Source organism: Sinocyclocheilus anshuiensis, unplaced genomic scaffold (assembly GCF_001515605.1).
Source record: "Sinocyclocheilus anshuiensis isolate Anshui unplaced genomic scaffold, SAMN03320099.WGS_v1.1 scaffold942, whole genome shotgun sequence".
NCBI lineage: Eukaryota > Metazoa > Chordata > Actinopteri > Cypriniformes > Cyprinidae > Sinocyclocheilus > Sinocyclocheilus anshuiensis.
This window is the reverse complement of record NW_015536531.1, coordinates 574,503-591,956: the sequence shown is the minus strand read 5'-3', so window position 1 is coordinate 591,956 and position 17,454 is coordinate 574,503. Positions and strand designations below refer to the sequence as shown.

Below are 17,454 nucleotides of genomic sequence, written 5' to 3'. Positions count from 1 at the left end.
TTAACTCCTTTCTGCTGTCTGTTGTTCTGTTGTCAGTGTTTCTTTGTTTGAATATGGCGCTTATCACATGCTCTGTGGTATCGGGGCATTTTAATGAGTACGAGTACAGGAGCTCAGTATCGGGCCCGATACCAGTATCGGTATCGGTGCATCCCTAATTAAAATGTAGTAATTTCATTTGCAAGCTTCTCTGGCCTTTTCAGGATGATTTATGAACCTTTTTTCTCATTATGCAACAGCAACCATTTTGTTGTAGGAGTACAGAGTTACATCGTGCTCTGGATTGTTTAAAGGGGTCATATGATGCTGCTAAAAAGAACATTATTGTATGTGGGGGCATGTTAGAACGAGCCGTTTTAGGTAGGCGTGGTTAAATCTGAACTTTTATAAAGAATATCTCTTTGGTTTTGAGACTTTAGTGTTTGCAACTTTACAGATCTTCTTTATGCACCAAGAGCTTGTAACACTCCAAAGAGAAAGGAAAAATTGAAATCGCATCATATGACCCCTTTAACTGTTCTGAGAATATTAACATGACTTTTGCCATGATTTGCATATTGCAGCCATTTGAAGCATGTTTAGTTTGTAGAGCGAGCTTTCAGTTTTCAGTTACCTGCTTATTTTGTTCTTTTTGGAGACTAATCACAGTTTTTTTTATTTTGTTTGCAGCTTCTCCTCTCATGGGTGCGCAGAGCTTTCCTAACCTAACAACCACTGGTACCACCTCAACTGTCACAATGTCCACCTCCATAGTAACCAGCAGCAATAATGTAGCCACGGCAACTACTGGTTTGTCCGTCGGCCAGTTGCTCAGTAACACGCTGACGACCAGCCTGACCTCAACATCTAGTGAAAGTGACACAGGTCAGGAGGCTGAGTTTTCGCTCTATGGTAGGCCATGTTACATTTATTATTCTCTTTTCCCTCATCTGCTGTTGTTGTAGTACATGCCCTTTTGTCAGCTGATTTTTTTTTGGCAAATTAATCTCTTAATTTGTTGTTTTTGCTTATTACTAAACTAATTCTCAGTCTTGTTCTCTGAATTCATCTCCTTGCATCTCCTTTTTTTGCAATATGAAAGCTGATTATTTTCATTGATTTTCTTTGACTCAGACTTCCTGGACAGCTGTCGGGCCAATACATTGCTTGCCGAGTTAGATGATGAAGAGGACTTGCCAGAGCCTGACGATGACGATGATGAGAATGAGGATGACAATCAGGAGGAACAGGAGTATGAGGAATAGTTTCGCTTTCACAACGAAACACACGGCAGCCTAGCGTGAGCTGAGGCCGGGCTAGAGTGAGCAGAGGAGGCGGGGGTTGAGAACGGTGCGGCCGGCGGATTTGACGAAGGAGCGGCAACCACATGTGACAACCCTGGACTGGACTCCGCTTCGTCCACGGTGAACGCATCATATGACCCCTTTAACTGTTCTGAGAATATTAACATGACTTTTGCCATGATTTGCATATTGCAGCCATTTGAAGCATGTTTAGTTTGTAGAGCGAGCTTTCAGTTTTCAGTTACCTGCTTATTTTGTTCTTTTTGGAGACTAATCACAGTTTTTTTTATTTTGTTTGCAGCTTCTCCTCTCATGGGTGCGCAGAGCTTTCCTAACCTAACAACCACTGGTACCACCTCAACTGTCACAATGTCCACCTCCATAGTAACCAGCAGCAATAATGTAGCCACGGCAACTACTGGTTTGTCCGTCGGCCAGTTGCTCAGTAACACGCTGACGACCAGCCTGACCTCAACATCTAGTGAAAGTGACACAGGTCAGGAGGCTGAGTTTTCGCTCTATGGTAGGCCATGTTACATTTATTATTCTCTTTTCCCTCATCTGCTGTTGTTGTAGTACATGCCCTTTTGTCAGCTGATTTTTTTTTGGCAAATTAATCTCTTAATTTGTTGTTTTTGCTTATTACTAAACTAATTCTCAGTCTTGTTCTCTGAATTCATCTCCTTGCATCTCCTTTTTTTGCAATATGAAAGCTGATTATTTTCATTGATTTTCTTTGACTCAGACTTCCTGGACAGCTGTCGGGCCAATACATTGCTTGCCGAGTTAGATGATGAAGAGGACTTGCCAGAGCCTGACGATGACGATGATGAGAATGAGGATGACAATCAGGAGGAACAGGAGTATGAGGAAGTTCTGGTACGGTCCAGGGTCAACCTTGGTTACCACGTTCATATTCATAGGGTAAAACCTGTTGTAGTTTCAATAATAGTACAGTGGAAATCCTTTGTTTTTGATTTTCTTCGTGTTCTCCTTTCTGGGTTACCTGAAATTTGGCGGGTTTTTTGTATTTTTTTACTTTGAATAGTGGTGTATTTATTGGTTAGGAATGTATTTGTCGTTCCTGTTGTTCTTTTATTATTAGTTTGTTTGCTCGTTTACTAGCATGGTTCCTCTGTGTAGCATGTTAGGTTAAATATGTGTTTCACATTTACAAACAGTTGAGCATTGTGTAAGAGAGCTATACCATTTTGCTTTTTCAATGGTGTCCTGAAAGGAGGAAGAGGAGTATGAAACCAAAGGGGGTCGGCGCAGGACCTGGGACGATGACTTTGTGCTGAAACGACAGTTTTCTGCTTTAGTACCTGCATTTGATCCTAGACCAGGACGGACTAATGTCCAGCAAACTACTGACCTGGAAATCCCTCCACCAGGTACTGTTGATGCTGTAGAAAGGGAATAAATTCTTATCACTCTGCTGGCTGCAGTGTTGTTGTAGTATTATTTTTTTTAAGCATTATAGTATTTATTAGTATGTTTTTCATTTATTTAGTTTTAGTAATTTTGTTACGTGCTTTTGTCATTATTCTTTCTATTTAGCTTTAATTTATTTTTATTTTAGTTTTAGTCATTTTAATAATTGAAAGGGGTCATATGATGCTGCTAAAAAGAACATTAATAAAGATTTATTAATATTTATTAGCAGTAGTAGCGTTGAGTCTTCAGACTGCTAAATAGTAATATATTCTGACAGTTTCTTAACGTTAAACTAAACTTTTATTTTGACGGGTTGCCGTGGAGAACTTGCAGCTGCTGTGTATGTGATATGACGGCAGTTTTCTCAAATGAAACGGTAAAATGCTAATGAAGTGACTCTCAGAGCAGCTGGAGATGACATATAGTGAGACGGCAGAAGCTGAAAACACCGCAAGCGTCATCCACGCTTTAGTAAGTGTGTAGTAAACAAAAGTGCGCCCCGCTATTCATTCATTGCGGAAATCATGGCGCCTTATGCGTGATATGAATGACAGGCTTTCTGTTGTAACATCGCGCAAGGTAAATAAGGGTGACATCTAGTGGAGAAGACTAATGATAAGATTCACGTTTTAAATGTGCTGAAATAAATCCCGGAAAAGATCGATTCGCGGCTTTTGAGAATCGATATCGAATCGATGTCATTTAAAAAAACGATTAATTGAAAAATCTATTTTTTTGCCCAGCCCTACTCTAGGCATGACGAAGCGGATATCGTCCTCTTTTGGAAGACCAAACAAAGTAGTTTCGCTTTCACAGCGAAGCACACAGCGCCTTCACGACATGGTGGCCACAACAATACTACAGTGAGAATAAAAGTTACACCTCCTTTCTTTGCGTGAACATTTTGGTGGCGTTATGCAAATCTTCCCACATAGTGAGGTAGATATGTGGGGGCGCGTTAGAACGAGCCGTTTTAGGTAGGAGTGGCTAACTCTTAACTTTTATAAAGAATATCTCTTTGGATTTGAGACTTTAGTCTTTGCAACTTTACAGATCTTCTTTATGCACCAAGAGCTTGTAACACTCCAAAGAGAAAGGAAAAATTGAAATCGCATCATATGACCCCTTTAACTGTTCTGAGAATATTAACATGACTTTTGCCATGATTTGCATATTGCAGCCATTTGAAGCATGTTTAGTTTGTAGAGCGAGCTAAATCGCATCATATGACCCCTTTAACATAAGCGAAAATTAGCAACATTACCTTGGCTGCAAACTGAAAAGTACGTTTTCATTTTTGATTTAGATTTTATTTTATTTCAGCATTATTTAAATTAATCAACAAATTTTAATATTTTTAGTTAACAATGACACTGGTTGGCTGCTGAGCCAAGCACAGCAATCCATTGTGATTTTCACATTGCAAAATTCATGTTCAATGTGCTCACAGGTACACCTCGCTCAGAGGTACAGGAGGAGGTTGAGTGTACACCTTCACCCCGTCTGGCTCTCATCCTGAAAGTAGCAGGTCTAGGGACAACTCGAGAAGTAGAACTACCTCTCAACAACTTCAAGTCCACCATTTTCTACTATGTCCAAAAGCTTCTCCAGCTCTCATGCAATGGTGCTATTAAACCTGACAAGCTTAGACGCATCTGGGAACCTACATATACGTGAGTCAATCGTTTGACAGTTGTTTTTCATATCAAAATGTTTCCATTTATGTAGTGTGTTCTCCTAGACATCAGTTTATAAACTTTTTTTTTTTTTTTTTTTTTGTAGGATAATGTACAGAGAATTGAAGGACACTGACAAAGAAAGAGAGAGTGGAAAGATGGTAATGACACGTTTTTAACGTCTCTGCTCCACACTATCTCTCTACCTATCTTCCTTTCACCTTTCATTCGCTCTCTTCGGCTCATTAAAATCTTGGCTGTGATTTTTTTTTCTGTGGCTGTCCACAATGTGTAAATGCTCCTTCTTAGTAAACTGTCTGTCAGCCATCACTAACCTTAAAACCAGGTGACTGTGAAATGACTCCCAGTGGTATCTATTGTTAAATGCACGGGCCTCTCTAGTGGTTAAACCTACTGTAATGCATGTGTATTGCGTGACACTTTACAATCAGGAAAGACCAACATTTGGTTCTTCCTGTTGTAGGGTTGCTGGTCTGTAGAGCATGTGGAACAGTACCTTGGCACAGATGAATTACCAAAGAATGACTTGATAACCTACATGCAGAAGAATGCAGACTCAACTTTCCTGCGCCGCTGGAAATTAACCGGCTCTAATAAAAGTATTAGGAAAAACAGAAATTGTTCGCAGCTCATTGCTGCATACAAGGTATAAAATGCCATCGGATGTGCATATATCTATACATACCATCTTTATTTTCCCTTCTCTGTTTTTCAAGTATTTTTCTATTTCTTGCTTGACTGTCACTTGTGTAGCCACCTGTTAGACAGTTGTTGCTGTCCTTTTTTAAATTTTATTGCCTAAATGGGTGTAAATGTTGTACCATGAAAGTTTTTAGGTGTCATTGTGGACTTTGTTCTCTATTAGCTTTGATTTTTATTTTTTTGTTGTCGTCTTTGGCCATAAACTATATAATTTTGTAAGAATGCAGTAATTGCATTGTTATAGGTCTGTTGTGATTGTTATAAAAGGGTTGGGAGGAAAAATTACAAGTAGTTTGTGTTAAGTTCATATATGGTTTTGCAGGACTTCTGTGAGCATGGCTGCAGATCTTCAGGACTGAGTTCAGGAACGTTGTCCGCCACGCAGAGCTGTGACATTCTGAGTGCTGCACGCGAGCAGGCTCAGGCCAAGGCGGGCTCAGGACAGAGCGCCTGCAGCGTAGAGGACGTCCTGCAGCTCTTGCGCATCCTATTTACTATCGGAGGAGAACCGTCATCTGGCCGCACACTACAGGAAGGTAAGGAGTTTGTCCGCACAGCATCGTCTTCAATCAGTTATTTTCTCTATTAGTATGCATTCATAAGTCACATTTCTTTGTGTAGATGTGGAAGAGCTGCAGTTCAATGCATCACCTGAGGAATTCACCAGCAAAAAAATTACAACCAAAATCCTGCAGCAGATCGAGGTAAATTGATGTGTTAATTATGCATGTTATATACATTGTAAATAAAATATCGTTCAAAAGTTTGGGGTCAGTAAGATTTTTGATGTTAGTTTGAAATAATTAATACTTTTATTCAGTAAGAATGCTTTAAATTGATCAAAAGTGACAGTAAAGACGTGTAATGTTACAAAATATTACTGTGTTTTTGTGTTGTCTTTTAGGAGCCACTGGCCCTGGCTAGCGGGGCTCTCCCAGACTGGTGTGAACAGTTAACCAGCAAGTGTCCTTTCCTCATACCATTTGAAACCCGGCAGCTTTATTTTACCTGCACTGCATTTGGAGCCTCCAGGTCTGTGATTGTAGTATTGAAAGAGATTTTTACTTCATACGATATTCTAGAGTACTAAAATTGGGAAACAGCGATTTGAGAATTTGCATCTCTCTCTCTCTCTAGGGCAATTGTCTGGCTCCAGAACCGAAGAGAAGCCACTATGGAACGTTCCCGGCCATCCACAACAGTTCGCCGTGATGATCCTGGCGAGTTCCGTGTAGGTCGGCTCAAGCACGAGCGTGTCAAGGTGCCTCGCAGAGAGAGTATGATGGAGTGGGCTGAGAGTGTGATGCAGATACATGCTGACAGAAAGTCTGTACTGGAGGTAAACGCCACAACATAATGTTTGCAGAAAAATTGTGGGGTCTAAAAATCTGAGACTGCTATTGAAAATGCTTTTTTTTTTCACTACATATTATATTTTCATTGTACATATACATGTACAGTTTTACTGCATTTGGCATGTCTTTTTGTTTTAATGATAGCAACACTTGAGCTCCACAAGTGTATGTAAAACATGATGATCATTCAGCACAATACAAATAGCATCTTGTGCAACAGTGGAAGCAAAAACATACAAAGGAGTTTGATGATCAATGCCATTAATTTAATTAGAAAAGACTCCTAGAAATGATTTAGTAGTATTAAAAAAAAAAAAAATCTTTAAATCCTGCAACTGTTTTTTTCCAGGTTGAAATGTGAAAATAAATCCAGGTTTTCATTGTAGTCTCAAGCTTTTGCACCAGATATTTCTTCTGTTATTACTGCTGTAAATATGACAATTTTGCTTCTATTTACTTGAAATTGGGAGTGTTGATAGTTTAAACACAATTCATTTTGTAATTTCTGTAAGTTTCTCATTCTGTATGTTTCTCAATAAAAAAATTTCTTTAAATGATATTAAATAATATTTTTATGTAATAAAATAATTAATCCAGTGGCTCCCTATGGCCTCCTGGTTGAGAACCACTGCTTCAGGCTGTTTGGTGAAGACTGATAATGATTGTTTTTTTGCACAGGTGGAGTTCCAGGGGGAGGAGGGCACTGGTCTTGGACCCACCCTGGAGTTCTATGCTCTCGTGGCTGCAGAGTTCCAGAGGACTTCCCTTGGTATCTGGCTCTGTGACGACGACTTCCCGGATGATGAGTCACGTCAAGTAAGTATTTGACTGTTTCACCTTAAGGCACTAGCCCAGATTAGAGGTCTGCAACGGGGCCCGACACGCTGAGTCCATTCGGGCCATTTTTGTTTTTTTTTTACAGATCGGGCTCGGGTCGAGTATTCGCTGAGTTTCGGTTCATCATTGTGAAGCGCTCCTGGCCGAAATTGCAGAAAGCACATCCTGTATGTATCCTTTATTTTATAAAAGCACAACGCTTTGTTGATATTGTGAGTGCACACAAATAAAAGTAGTTACAGTTCCGAGTGATGTATTACTCTTACCTTTATGAGCAATAATTACATCATATTTTAAATTGTTTCCAATGCAAGTGATCGCGCCGGCTCCTCCATGTCCTGTAAAGCGCGCTTTAGCTCTCCGCACAAACGATTAGATATGCGTCTAACTGCCCGCTTGGTCGTTACTTAAAAAAAAACAAAAACGTACATTTAACGAGCAAAAAAATGCTCCAAACGTTTTTCTAAATTAACTTAAAAAAACGAAACGAAATATAATCACTTTGACATTACATACAAAACTGAACTATTTTAATAGCTGAAACAGTAGTATAAGCTGTTTTGGGAGAAGGGGGAAAAAGGGTCGGGGTCGGACTCGGGCCAAGAATTCTGATGAGCTGTCGGACCCGGGTCGGGCCAGGGCCTATATTTGAGGCCCGTGCAGGGCTCTAGCCCAGATATGACAGATTGTTTTTAATTGGCTCTGATTAACCCTCTGGCGCGTTTTGTTGAATTTTTTCCTTATAACACTGAAAAGAACTTAAATTATTTGATTTTGATTTGGTCATTTTTTGATCGTACAAATAAGAGCAATACATCATTTGAATCCTCATAATATTACATATTATCATAATAAAACAATACATCATTCGAATCCTCATATTGAATACTCATAATAACAATAAAGAAAAACAAAAAGGTTGCGTTTTCTGCCGTATCGGTCTCCGTGAACTTCTTTCTAAAACGCGTCACTAAAATGAACCAAAACTCAGAATGCTTGACACACACATGAGAAATATATCTATAGAAAGCTTGAAGTGCCTACTTTTAAATGAAGTAATGTTAAAAACAAATATTCTCTGATAAAGTAATCCGTATGAAACCAACACGAGGTCCAGTTTTTCCCGTCTGAGCTCATTATCTGTAATTTGATCACGGCCACGTGCAGCTCGCGATATTCATACGGTAATCATCCACGTGAGACGCGTGAGCCTGTAAACGCCCACATCACCTCCGTAAACAAAGCAAGAAGATTCATCAAGTTCATCTCAGATCATTTTCGTTTCTGGAAGAAGATACGCTGAGAGGAATAAGCTAGAATTTACCTCAGTAGAAGAACGCGATGCACAGATTGAGCAGCGGAGGAGATCATTTCTGACGAGTAAGTTGTGTTTTATTACTTGCATTAGTTGTTACTGTGTTATTGTGATGTAACTTGTACACATTTTACTAGTTAGACTTTTCCCAAACTATAATTCCTGACTAAATGTATGAAATCAAGTGAAACCTTTTGAAATATGTTTCATTTCGTTGCATCTAAATGTCTCATGACAGGATGTTTTTTTAATGTTTTATAAAATATAAAACATAAGTATTTACACTGTAACACTATGAATGTTAGAGTCTAAAATGTTTAGACCAATCTTTACTGTGAAATAACGTTCATGAATATATGTAGATGGTTATAACATATAACAATAATAATTTAGTTTCTCAGACATTAAATGTTTTTGTATTGTATAACACATACAAAGCATGCTTTTGTTTATGACTACAAAATCATGTTGTTGTTTTTTTTGTTTTTTTTAGGAGTTATGAGTGGCCAATATTAGTGATTGCTAATGCAATAATATAGTTGCTTCTGATATCAACATGCTAACAGATGTTTTTTTTGGTGACCAGATACCTTGAAGACTTCACTTCAAACTGTTTTTCTCTGAGAGCACTGTACCAACATCAAAAACTGTTCTACTACACTGGGCTGATATTCTACACAAATATGGTAAAATTAGCTCCTTGACTACTGGTGATGGGGCTGGGGTTTTTTCTTGAATGCATGGAAAGAAACTTCAAACATCTTGGAAATACCAGGTATGGTTTACTTGTTTCAACAGTTGAACAGGATTTGTTTCAGTAATGGCACAAAGGTGCGTGACTGTTCAAGTCTCTGTGTTTAGATCAGTGTGCCCAATTATGTGTCTTTGACCTTCATATATATTTTGTGTATATTTTGAATATACTGTATTGTAAATAAAATACAAATAATCAAACCCCACATTATTTACTCTCCTCACATTCTTTCTTACCTGCCTCTCAAGTCACAGTCACACTGATGGGCCATTAGGGGTGGGCCCTTTGTCTCTCAGGTGTGAATCACTAAATATTCATGGCCATTGTCACTCCCTTGCATACGGCCTTTCTAACACAAAACATGGCTTACAAAGGTTAGATCAATATATTGTTTTTTTGTGAATGAGTTGGTAGGACTATTTTCACATTATTTTATAGCAAAAACTTGTGGACAAATGTTCTGTATGTGTTTTATGGCCTTATTTCAGTGACTTAAAAATGTTATTCTTTCACTAACCATGTATAAACATTGTTTTCTCAAAAATAGGGCTTGGCATTGAGTTCAATACTTTTTAGGCACAGACCGAATTGCCTCGATACCATCGAGTATCGAAAAATGTCTTGTCGCTCTGTACCAAATTTCGATACCTATGGGGTTAATCTCATCATCGTCAGTGAGCCAATAAGCATACACCATGCTTTGTGTCTAATTCAGTGATTGGCTCTGGCGAGGCATCAAGGAAAACACGTTTCATGACCATTCATGCACACTGTAGCATCATGCTACACAAGACAATTCATAAAATGTATACTATGCTTTTACTCAAAACTCGCTTTAAACCACCGTTGAGTGTTTACAATAACTTCCGATTGCAATCCTAATGTGTGTCTTGGCCATTTAATGTTGAAGAAACATGTTATTTGTAGCATTTTATATCAAGCTAATTGCTACACCTGCTTAGCATTTCTCATGTAAACACACTGTATTGTTATTAAAATAGGCAGAATCTCATGAAAATCACATTCAAATCATATACTGTCATAATCGCGTGTTTGTTGGCTTCATGTTTCATCCCTATAAATGTTTTTCTGGAAGTGCAATGCATGTTCATCATCGGACACAGGGTTATGAACGTGTAATATGAGGGACATATGAACGGCGAATGAGCTTCCTTTGAGTCAGAACAGCGATCGCGGAAGAGAAAACGGGCAGACAGCACTGGAAGCAGCTAAATTAATAGAAATGATGATTCTGTCTAAGCTATGCTTTTTAAAACGAAAACACACTAGGGACATTATTCCTGGGTACTTCATCAGTGAAGAGAGGTCTTGTCTGTCTCCTGAAAAAGTGGACATGCTAACCTCTTGTTTTTTTGTTTTTTTTTTAAGAACTGCTAAGTGATTTAAAGATCTTAAATATGCAGAAGTGAGCCTCACAGCACTGAAAACTATTTGATCTTTATTAAAACTATTTGCACTGATTTGTGTCGGTTACATTTTGTTCCTTTGTGCAGTGGCTCACGAGAGTCTTTGAGTCTGTAAAAACCTCAACAAACTAAAAAAAACGTTTTATGAGGTAATGTGTAATGCAAGTATTTTGAGGTAATGTAATCTTGTTAAAATGGATTTCATAAAATTGGTGTCAAATAAAGTATTGTTCAGGAACCGGTATCGATATCGAAAATTTTTGAATGATACCCAGCCAGTCCTACTCAAAAACACAAACATGTACATTCATGTTGCCTATTATTGTAGCACAGTTTGTGCTGAATACAGTGTAATCAGACTTTAGCCATTTGTTTTCTTTAGACATATGTTTTTAAGATACTGAGGAAAAAAAAGCAGAAATGTCAGGGCATATCAAAACTTTTCCAGGGCCCCAAAACCCCTTCAGACCCCAGAGAGTTAATGAACTTTTTCCATTTTTTTTATCAGGTGGATCTGGGCGGAGGCTTGAAACCACCAGGCTATTATGTGCAGCGTTCCTGCGGCCTTTTCCCTGCTCCCTTCCCTCAGGACAGTGATGAACTGGAGCGTATCACCAAGCTTTTCCTGTTCCTTGGCGTCTTTTTGGCCAAATGCATCCAGGACAACCGGCTCGTGGACCTGCCCATATCCCAGCCTTTCTTCAAACTGCTCTGTATGGGCGACATCAAAAGCAACATGAGTAAGCTACTTTATCAAACTCGTGGTGAGTCGGACTGCCACTTCTCTGAAATCCAGTCCGAAGCCTCCACCGAGGAGGGTCAGGACACATACTCAGTGGGTAGCTTTGATGAAGACTCCAAGTCCGAGTTCATCCTTGACCCACCCAAGCCCAAGCCACCAGCTTGGTATCATGGCATCTTGACCTGGGAGGACTTTGAACTGGTGAATCCTCACAGAGCACAGTTCCTGAAAGAGCTGAAGGCACTGTCTGTGAAGCGCAGGCAGATCCTGGGCAATAAGAGTCTGTCAGAGGATGAGAAGAACACACGGCTACAGGATCTCATGCTAAAGAACCCTATGGGCTCTGGCCCACCCCTTAGTGTAGAAGATCTAGGGTGAGAGATAAATATCACTTTGCCTAATTTTCTTTGATTAATATACAACAATTAATTTACAGTCTCCTTGTAATATGTTATGCAGTCTCCTTGTTATACATTTACTATTGTAATAACAGGTAATTATACATAATTACAAGCAAATAACCTAAACCAAACCTTAACCATACAGTAAATGCATGTTAATTAATATTACTCGGTACTTAATTGTGTAATTATACTGTAACAAGGACACATTTAAAAGCATAACCTAAAATTTGTTTGAGATGTTTCATGTTACTTCCTTGCCTTTTGCAGGGTATTTTATTTACTGACGTTACTCATCTAATGTTTTATTTTTGTTATTAGATTAAATTTCCAGTTCTGTCCATCATCCAAAGTACACGGTTTCTCATCCGTAGACTTGAAGCCCAATGGAGAGGATGAGGTAAGTCCCATGTTGTCCTGACACACCATCTACAGGTGCATCTCAATAAATTAGAATGTCGTGGGTTTGTGGCTTACCCTCCTTGTGAAGGGTTGTCAATGATTGTCTTCTGGACAACTCAGATCAGCAGTCTTCCCCATGATTGTGTAGCCTAGTGAACCAAACTGAGAGACCATTTTGAAGGCTCAGGAAAACTTTGCAGGTGTTTTGAGTTGATTAGCTGATTGGCATGTCACCATATTCTAATTTGTTGAGATAGTGAATTGGTGGGTTTTTGTTAAATGTGAGCCAAAATCATCACAATTAAAAGAACCAAAGACTTAAACTACTTCAGTCTGTGTGCATTGAATTTATTTAATACACGAGTTTCACAATTTTGAGTTGAATTACTGAAATAAATGAACTTTTCCACGACATTCTAATTTATTGAGATGCACCTGTAGTGTCCTGTGTGTACTGTTGTACAAAATCCTGATGATCCAGCCATTCAAAATAGTCTACCTCTCTATGAAACTGAAATCATTTTTTGTGGTTTTGATTATTTTGCGTATTTGTAGTTATGCCAATGCATTATTTATACCTGTATTGGTATAGCAGTGCTATCACCCTTAGAACCGCTGCTTCTTGCCATCTTGATCAAATTAAACTACTGTTCAAAAGTTGTGGGTCAGTAAGATAATTTCTTCTATTTATTTATTTATTTATAGCAAGGATGCATTAAATGAATCAAAAGTGACAGTAAAGACTTGTGCATTATGTAAAAATCCATATATATATATATTCATGAAAATCTGTTTCCAAGTAATTTTTTTTTTCACAAAAAAAAGTATCACTATATCCAAAAATATTAAGCAGCACAACTGTTTTCAACATTGATCATAAGAAATTTTTCTTGAGCACCAAATCAGCATATCAGAATGATTTCTGAAAAGTCACGTGACACTGAAGACTGGAGTAATGGCTGCTGAAAATTCAGCTTTACCATCACAGGAATAAATTACAATTTAAAATATATTAATAGAATAAAAACGGTTATTTTAAATAGTAATATTTCACAATGTTTTTTTTTACTCTATTTTTGATCAAATAAATGCAGCTCTATGAGAATAAGACATTTTTAAAAAATCTTACTGACCCCAAACTTCGGAACGGTGGTGTATGTGTCTATTTTAAATACACTGCTTGCTTAGTATCTGTAATTATGTAATTCACTGTTTTTGGTGTCATCTTTTACGGAATAAGATATGAATGCTAATAATTCTGCTGTCCTCTCATCAGATGGTCACCATGGAAAACGCAGAGGAGTACGTAGAGCTCATGTTTGACTTCTGCATGCACACAGGAATCCAGAAGCAAATGGAAGCCTTTAGAGGTATGACAGGATTGGCAGGCCTCAAATACGCTCATGCCCTGTACTTTCAATACGCTCGAGCTACACAGTTAAAGAACATGTAATTTGGCTGTTCAAGAGAGAAATTTCAGATATCAATTTATTATGAATGAGCTTTTTTTACAACATTATTCTTTAGTTATAAATATGTTGCTAAATGTGAAATGTATAAAAAACACATACACACAAAAAATGCAATATGTTTGATCTTTTGTTCTAATGGCAGTCTGTATTTGATTTGCTACAGAAGGCTTTAACAGGGTGTTTCCTATGGAGAAGCTCAGCTCATTTAGTCATAAAGAGGTGCAGATGATCTTGTGTGGCAACCAGTCTCCATCCTGGACCGCTGAAGACATTGTTAACTACACAGAACCTAAACTTGGCTACACGCGGGACAGGTAGAGACTACTGTTATTTCTCCATTTTATAATATTTCTTTTTTTTTTAATGTAAAAAAAAAAACTTGAAGATACGGAGCGAAATTTATAACATGCATGTAAATATATTGGTACTATAGTCATTAGCTAATGCAATATTGTAGTAGTAGTAGTGTATTAATACATATACATATAATGGCTGAATAATATGGTACATGTAAACCTCTTTGAAATGAACGTTTCATGTTCAGCTTTCTAAAATTGTCAAATATATTAAATAACTTGCTTGGCCACATTTCATACAGTATATATCATGCTGATGATTAAATTGTGTTGCAGTCCTGGTTTCTTGCGCTTTGTTCGAGTGCTGTGTGGAATGTCATCTGACGAGAGGAAAGCCTTCCTCCAATTCACCACAGGCTGCTCGACCCTGCCCCCTGGTGGACTGGCCAACCTCCATCCACGTCTCACAATAGTCCGGAAGGTATGCAAGCATGCAATTTAATAACATCTATAATGCTAAAACACAGCCAATTAAGATAACAACTAAGAGTCTCCCTTCATACCTGCTTTTGTCTTTTCTCCTCTAGGTTGATGCTACAGATGCCAGCTATCCTTCAGTCAACACGTGTGTGCACTACTTGAAGTTGCCGGAATATTCCTCCGAAGACATCATGAGAGAGCGCCTCCTCGCTGCCACTATGGAGAAGGGCTTCCACCTCAACTGAGCATGCTCTCCCTACATCATTGACCCCAACTCCCATGCTGGTGAAGCCTGTCGTGTTTTGTTGCAGAAAATAAACCTGTGCTCTGATGAAATCCTTTTTCCCTAAGCACCTCACATGTACCCAAATAAACAGGAAAAACAGTCCCACCGCAGCTCCACTAGCTCCTGAAACCCATTAGGGTCTCCTCCTCCACTGACGGCTTCACAAGGCCTTTCCCAGGTCACTCTACCGCTTTCAGGGCTTGAGCCGCTGGCAGCCAGGGTAGTCTCTCCTCACCTTCTGTGTTGACTGTCATTACTCCAGGTTCATTGTACATTTTGTCATAGATCATCTTTTTCAGACCCAAATATCACCATCTGCAGCGTCAGACCCTGGACACAAGCACACCTGCTTCTGTAGAGCTAACTATAGTGTTTGGGCATTTCCTTAACCGGTTTTAAGTTTTACTAGTGCCTGCATTGTTGAAATATTATGATTTTTTTCTTTCTTTTGTTTTACTTAATCTGTCTGCATACAATCATGCACATACTTTTCCTTTTTTGCTTCCGTTACTGTGCGAGTATGTTTTCAACTGTTCATTGCCCTGCTAAAGGATCAAAGTCCCTGAGTGCATTTGTGTAATTTTACAATAAAGCTATAGATACAGAAATACTGGTTCTATGTGCAAGGCACATTTAAAAAAAAGAAAAGACGAAGCAAAAAGCAAGCTGTGCTTTCCCTTGTATTTTCTTTGTATATTATAAACATTTATTTAACTCAAGTTGCAGTTTGAATTAAACAAATATTTTCAAATGTGTATGCTCCAAAAATAATCATTAAAATGTTTGCAAAGTATCAACACTGTCTTGTTTGCTTTTTTCCAGCTGATGATGAACTGACACAAATATTTCTGTTCCTGAATGTGATTCACATTTTGTTGTCTTTAGTTCTGTTGTCTGTAGCTCCTTTTTTAAGAGGAACTTTTAGACATCTTTGACAATGCATTGGGATTATTACAGATCACATCAAAAAATGTTATAAACAATTTTATGGAAGATGAACCCTAAGTTTAGACTAGTGAGAACCCTTTATTTATAACATTGGATCAGCTTTCAGCCATCTTGTCTAGGGCCAGTAGTGCCAGTATCCGGTTCTTGTTTGTCTCCACAATGTGTCCATTCAGGATCATTTCATCAAGTATAATGTGCACTTTATCTAAATTGAACATGATCTGATTGTGCATTAAGGAATGAAACCCTCCTATAAATACACGTGTATCACTGAAGAAATAATCATAGCCAAGATTGGTCAATAATACTTCATGTGTAATTTCACTTACAAAAGGATACATCCAACTCACTCTGAAAAAAAAACAGGAAAACTGATAAATCAATCGTAAGTGAACATAAAACATTTAATTTATGTCTTTACTCAGAAAGTTGTAATATTCCTTAATCAAAAGGAATCGGTACTCACCACACGACTGAAATACTTGTCTAACACCTCGACGAAGTTGTGCACAAGTTCATAGATTGAGAGTTCATTCTGTGTGAAAGAGGGCAGAGACCATAAATCTGATTTCAAAAACTACTCAGAAAAAATACTGATTCCCAATGATTATGCCAGTAATTAGAACATTTCCCCAATAATATAACTAACCTCATTTTCAGTGATGCCAACAACAACAAAAAGTGCTGCGTACTGTCGATAGACCAATTTGTAGTCCTTATACTCCACAAATGAACACTGAGGAAGAATAAATAGAAAAAAAAAGACTAAGACATCTGGAGTTCAGCAGCAGATTTTATTTCTGAACGGTCAAGTTTGAAGATTTTAACATTTTTAAATAAAACTCAACCACAGACTTGAAGTCTACAAGGTGGGAGTTACTTGTATATGTCAATTATATGTGTAGATATACATAGATGTCTCATACAGTAATGCTTGCATAATGTGTACACTGCTTGATGTTTCTGTTGTTTATCAATATATCTCCCCTGAGGGTCAGTAATATTTGCATGTCTGTTTAGTTGTCTATATTCATAATATTTTGCACGGTAAACAATGGCTAGTGATACAAGTAGTGTGGTTAACCATTCATTTGAAAGTACATGTGAAACGTGACTGACCTCTTCCTTCCTCCGGGCGAGGCATCCCCTGACCACGTCAGCTTCAAGAGCTGCTCTCTTCCCCAGCTCCACTTGTTCATAATACTTGGATAGGCGAGTCTGCCCCTGTTTGTTGACCATAAGTAGGAACTTGATCATAGTAATTCAGAAGAGTGGCCACCGCTAGAAAGAAGGAGAAATTACGTCATTATGTCAGCAAACAACTGGAAGGGTAAAAAAAAAATAGCGCAGTTATTTGTAAACTGATTTAATAAAATTATTTTTGGTAAATAATAATTTTCACCAAAATACCACAGTTACCACAATTATTCTTACTACAGTAAAATTATTACTGCTAAGTGAATTGTTTGACAGAGCTGGTCATTTGACGTCAACATGGCAGCGTCCATGAGGGGGCGACCTGCTCCATGTAGAAAAATACAGCTTTTTTTTTTTCATTTTTATTTGAATATTTCTCACAGTGGTTGTTAAATACTTTAATTATTTTTATTTTGAAAGAGT

General features: G+C 38.1%; 2 protein-coding genes across 5 annotated transcripts in view; one reads left to right on the top strand and one right to left on the bottom strand.

Moving 5' to 3' along the window:
* The window catches only part of LOC107694830 (E3 ubiquitin-protein ligase HECTD1-like), a 37,932-nt gene extending 22,403 nt beyond the window's left edge, over positions 1-15,529 (top strand). The window contains exons 26-42 of the mRNA XM_016494530.1: positions 670-891; positions 2,029-2,207; positions 2,521-2,677; positions 4,171-4,393; positions 4,503-4,557; positions 4,881-5,063; positions 5,442-5,655; positions 5,741-5,823; positions 6,024-6,151; positions 6,257-6,458; positions 7,153-7,290; positions 11,316-11,923; positions 12,272-12,350; positions 13,629-13,722; positions 13,988-14,138; positions 14,457-14,601; positions 14,708-15,529. Of these exons, the coding sequence (XP_016350016.1) occupies positions 670-891; positions 2,029-2,207; positions 2,521-2,677; positions 4,171-4,393; positions 4,503-4,557; positions 4,881-5,063; positions 5,442-5,655; positions 5,741-5,823; positions 6,024-6,151; positions 6,257-6,458; positions 7,153-7,290; positions 11,316-11,923; positions 12,272-12,350; positions 13,629-13,722; positions 13,988-14,138; positions 14,457-14,601; positions 14,708-14,845 (2,999 nt within the window). The 3' untranslated portion in view covers positions 14,846-15,529. The remainder of the gene's footprint in view (positions 1-669; positions 892-2,028; positions 2,208-2,520; positions 2,678-4,170; positions 4,394-4,502; positions 4,558-4,880; positions 5,064-5,441; positions 5,656-5,740; positions 5,824-6,023; positions 6,152-6,256; positions 6,459-7,152; positions 7,291-11,315; positions 11,924-12,271; positions 12,351-13,628; positions 13,723-13,987; positions 14,139-14,456; positions 14,602-14,707) is intronic.
* The window catches only part of LOC107694810 (AP-4 complex subunit sigma-1-like), a 4,730-nt gene continuing 2,618 nt past the window's right edge, over positions 15,343-17,454 (bottom strand). For 3 of the 4 annotated variants that reach the window (XM_016494506.1, XM_016494501.1, XM_016494497.1), the window contains exons 3-6: positions 16,484-16,570; positions 16,301-16,369; positions 16,174-16,185; positions 15,343-16,055 (exon numbers count right to left, since the gene is read on the bottom strand). In XM_016494506.1, coding sequence (XP_016349992.1) covers positions 15,930-16,055; positions 16,174-16,185; positions 16,301-16,369; positions 16,484-16,570 — 294 coding nt within the window. In that variant the 3' untranslated portion in view covers positions 15,343-15,929. Of the gene's footprint in view, positions 16,056-16,173; positions 16,186-16,300; positions 16,370-16,483; positions 16,571-16,953; positions 17,115-17,454 lie in introns of those variants that run through there. The other variant, XM_016494517.1, reaches the window with a different exon arrangement.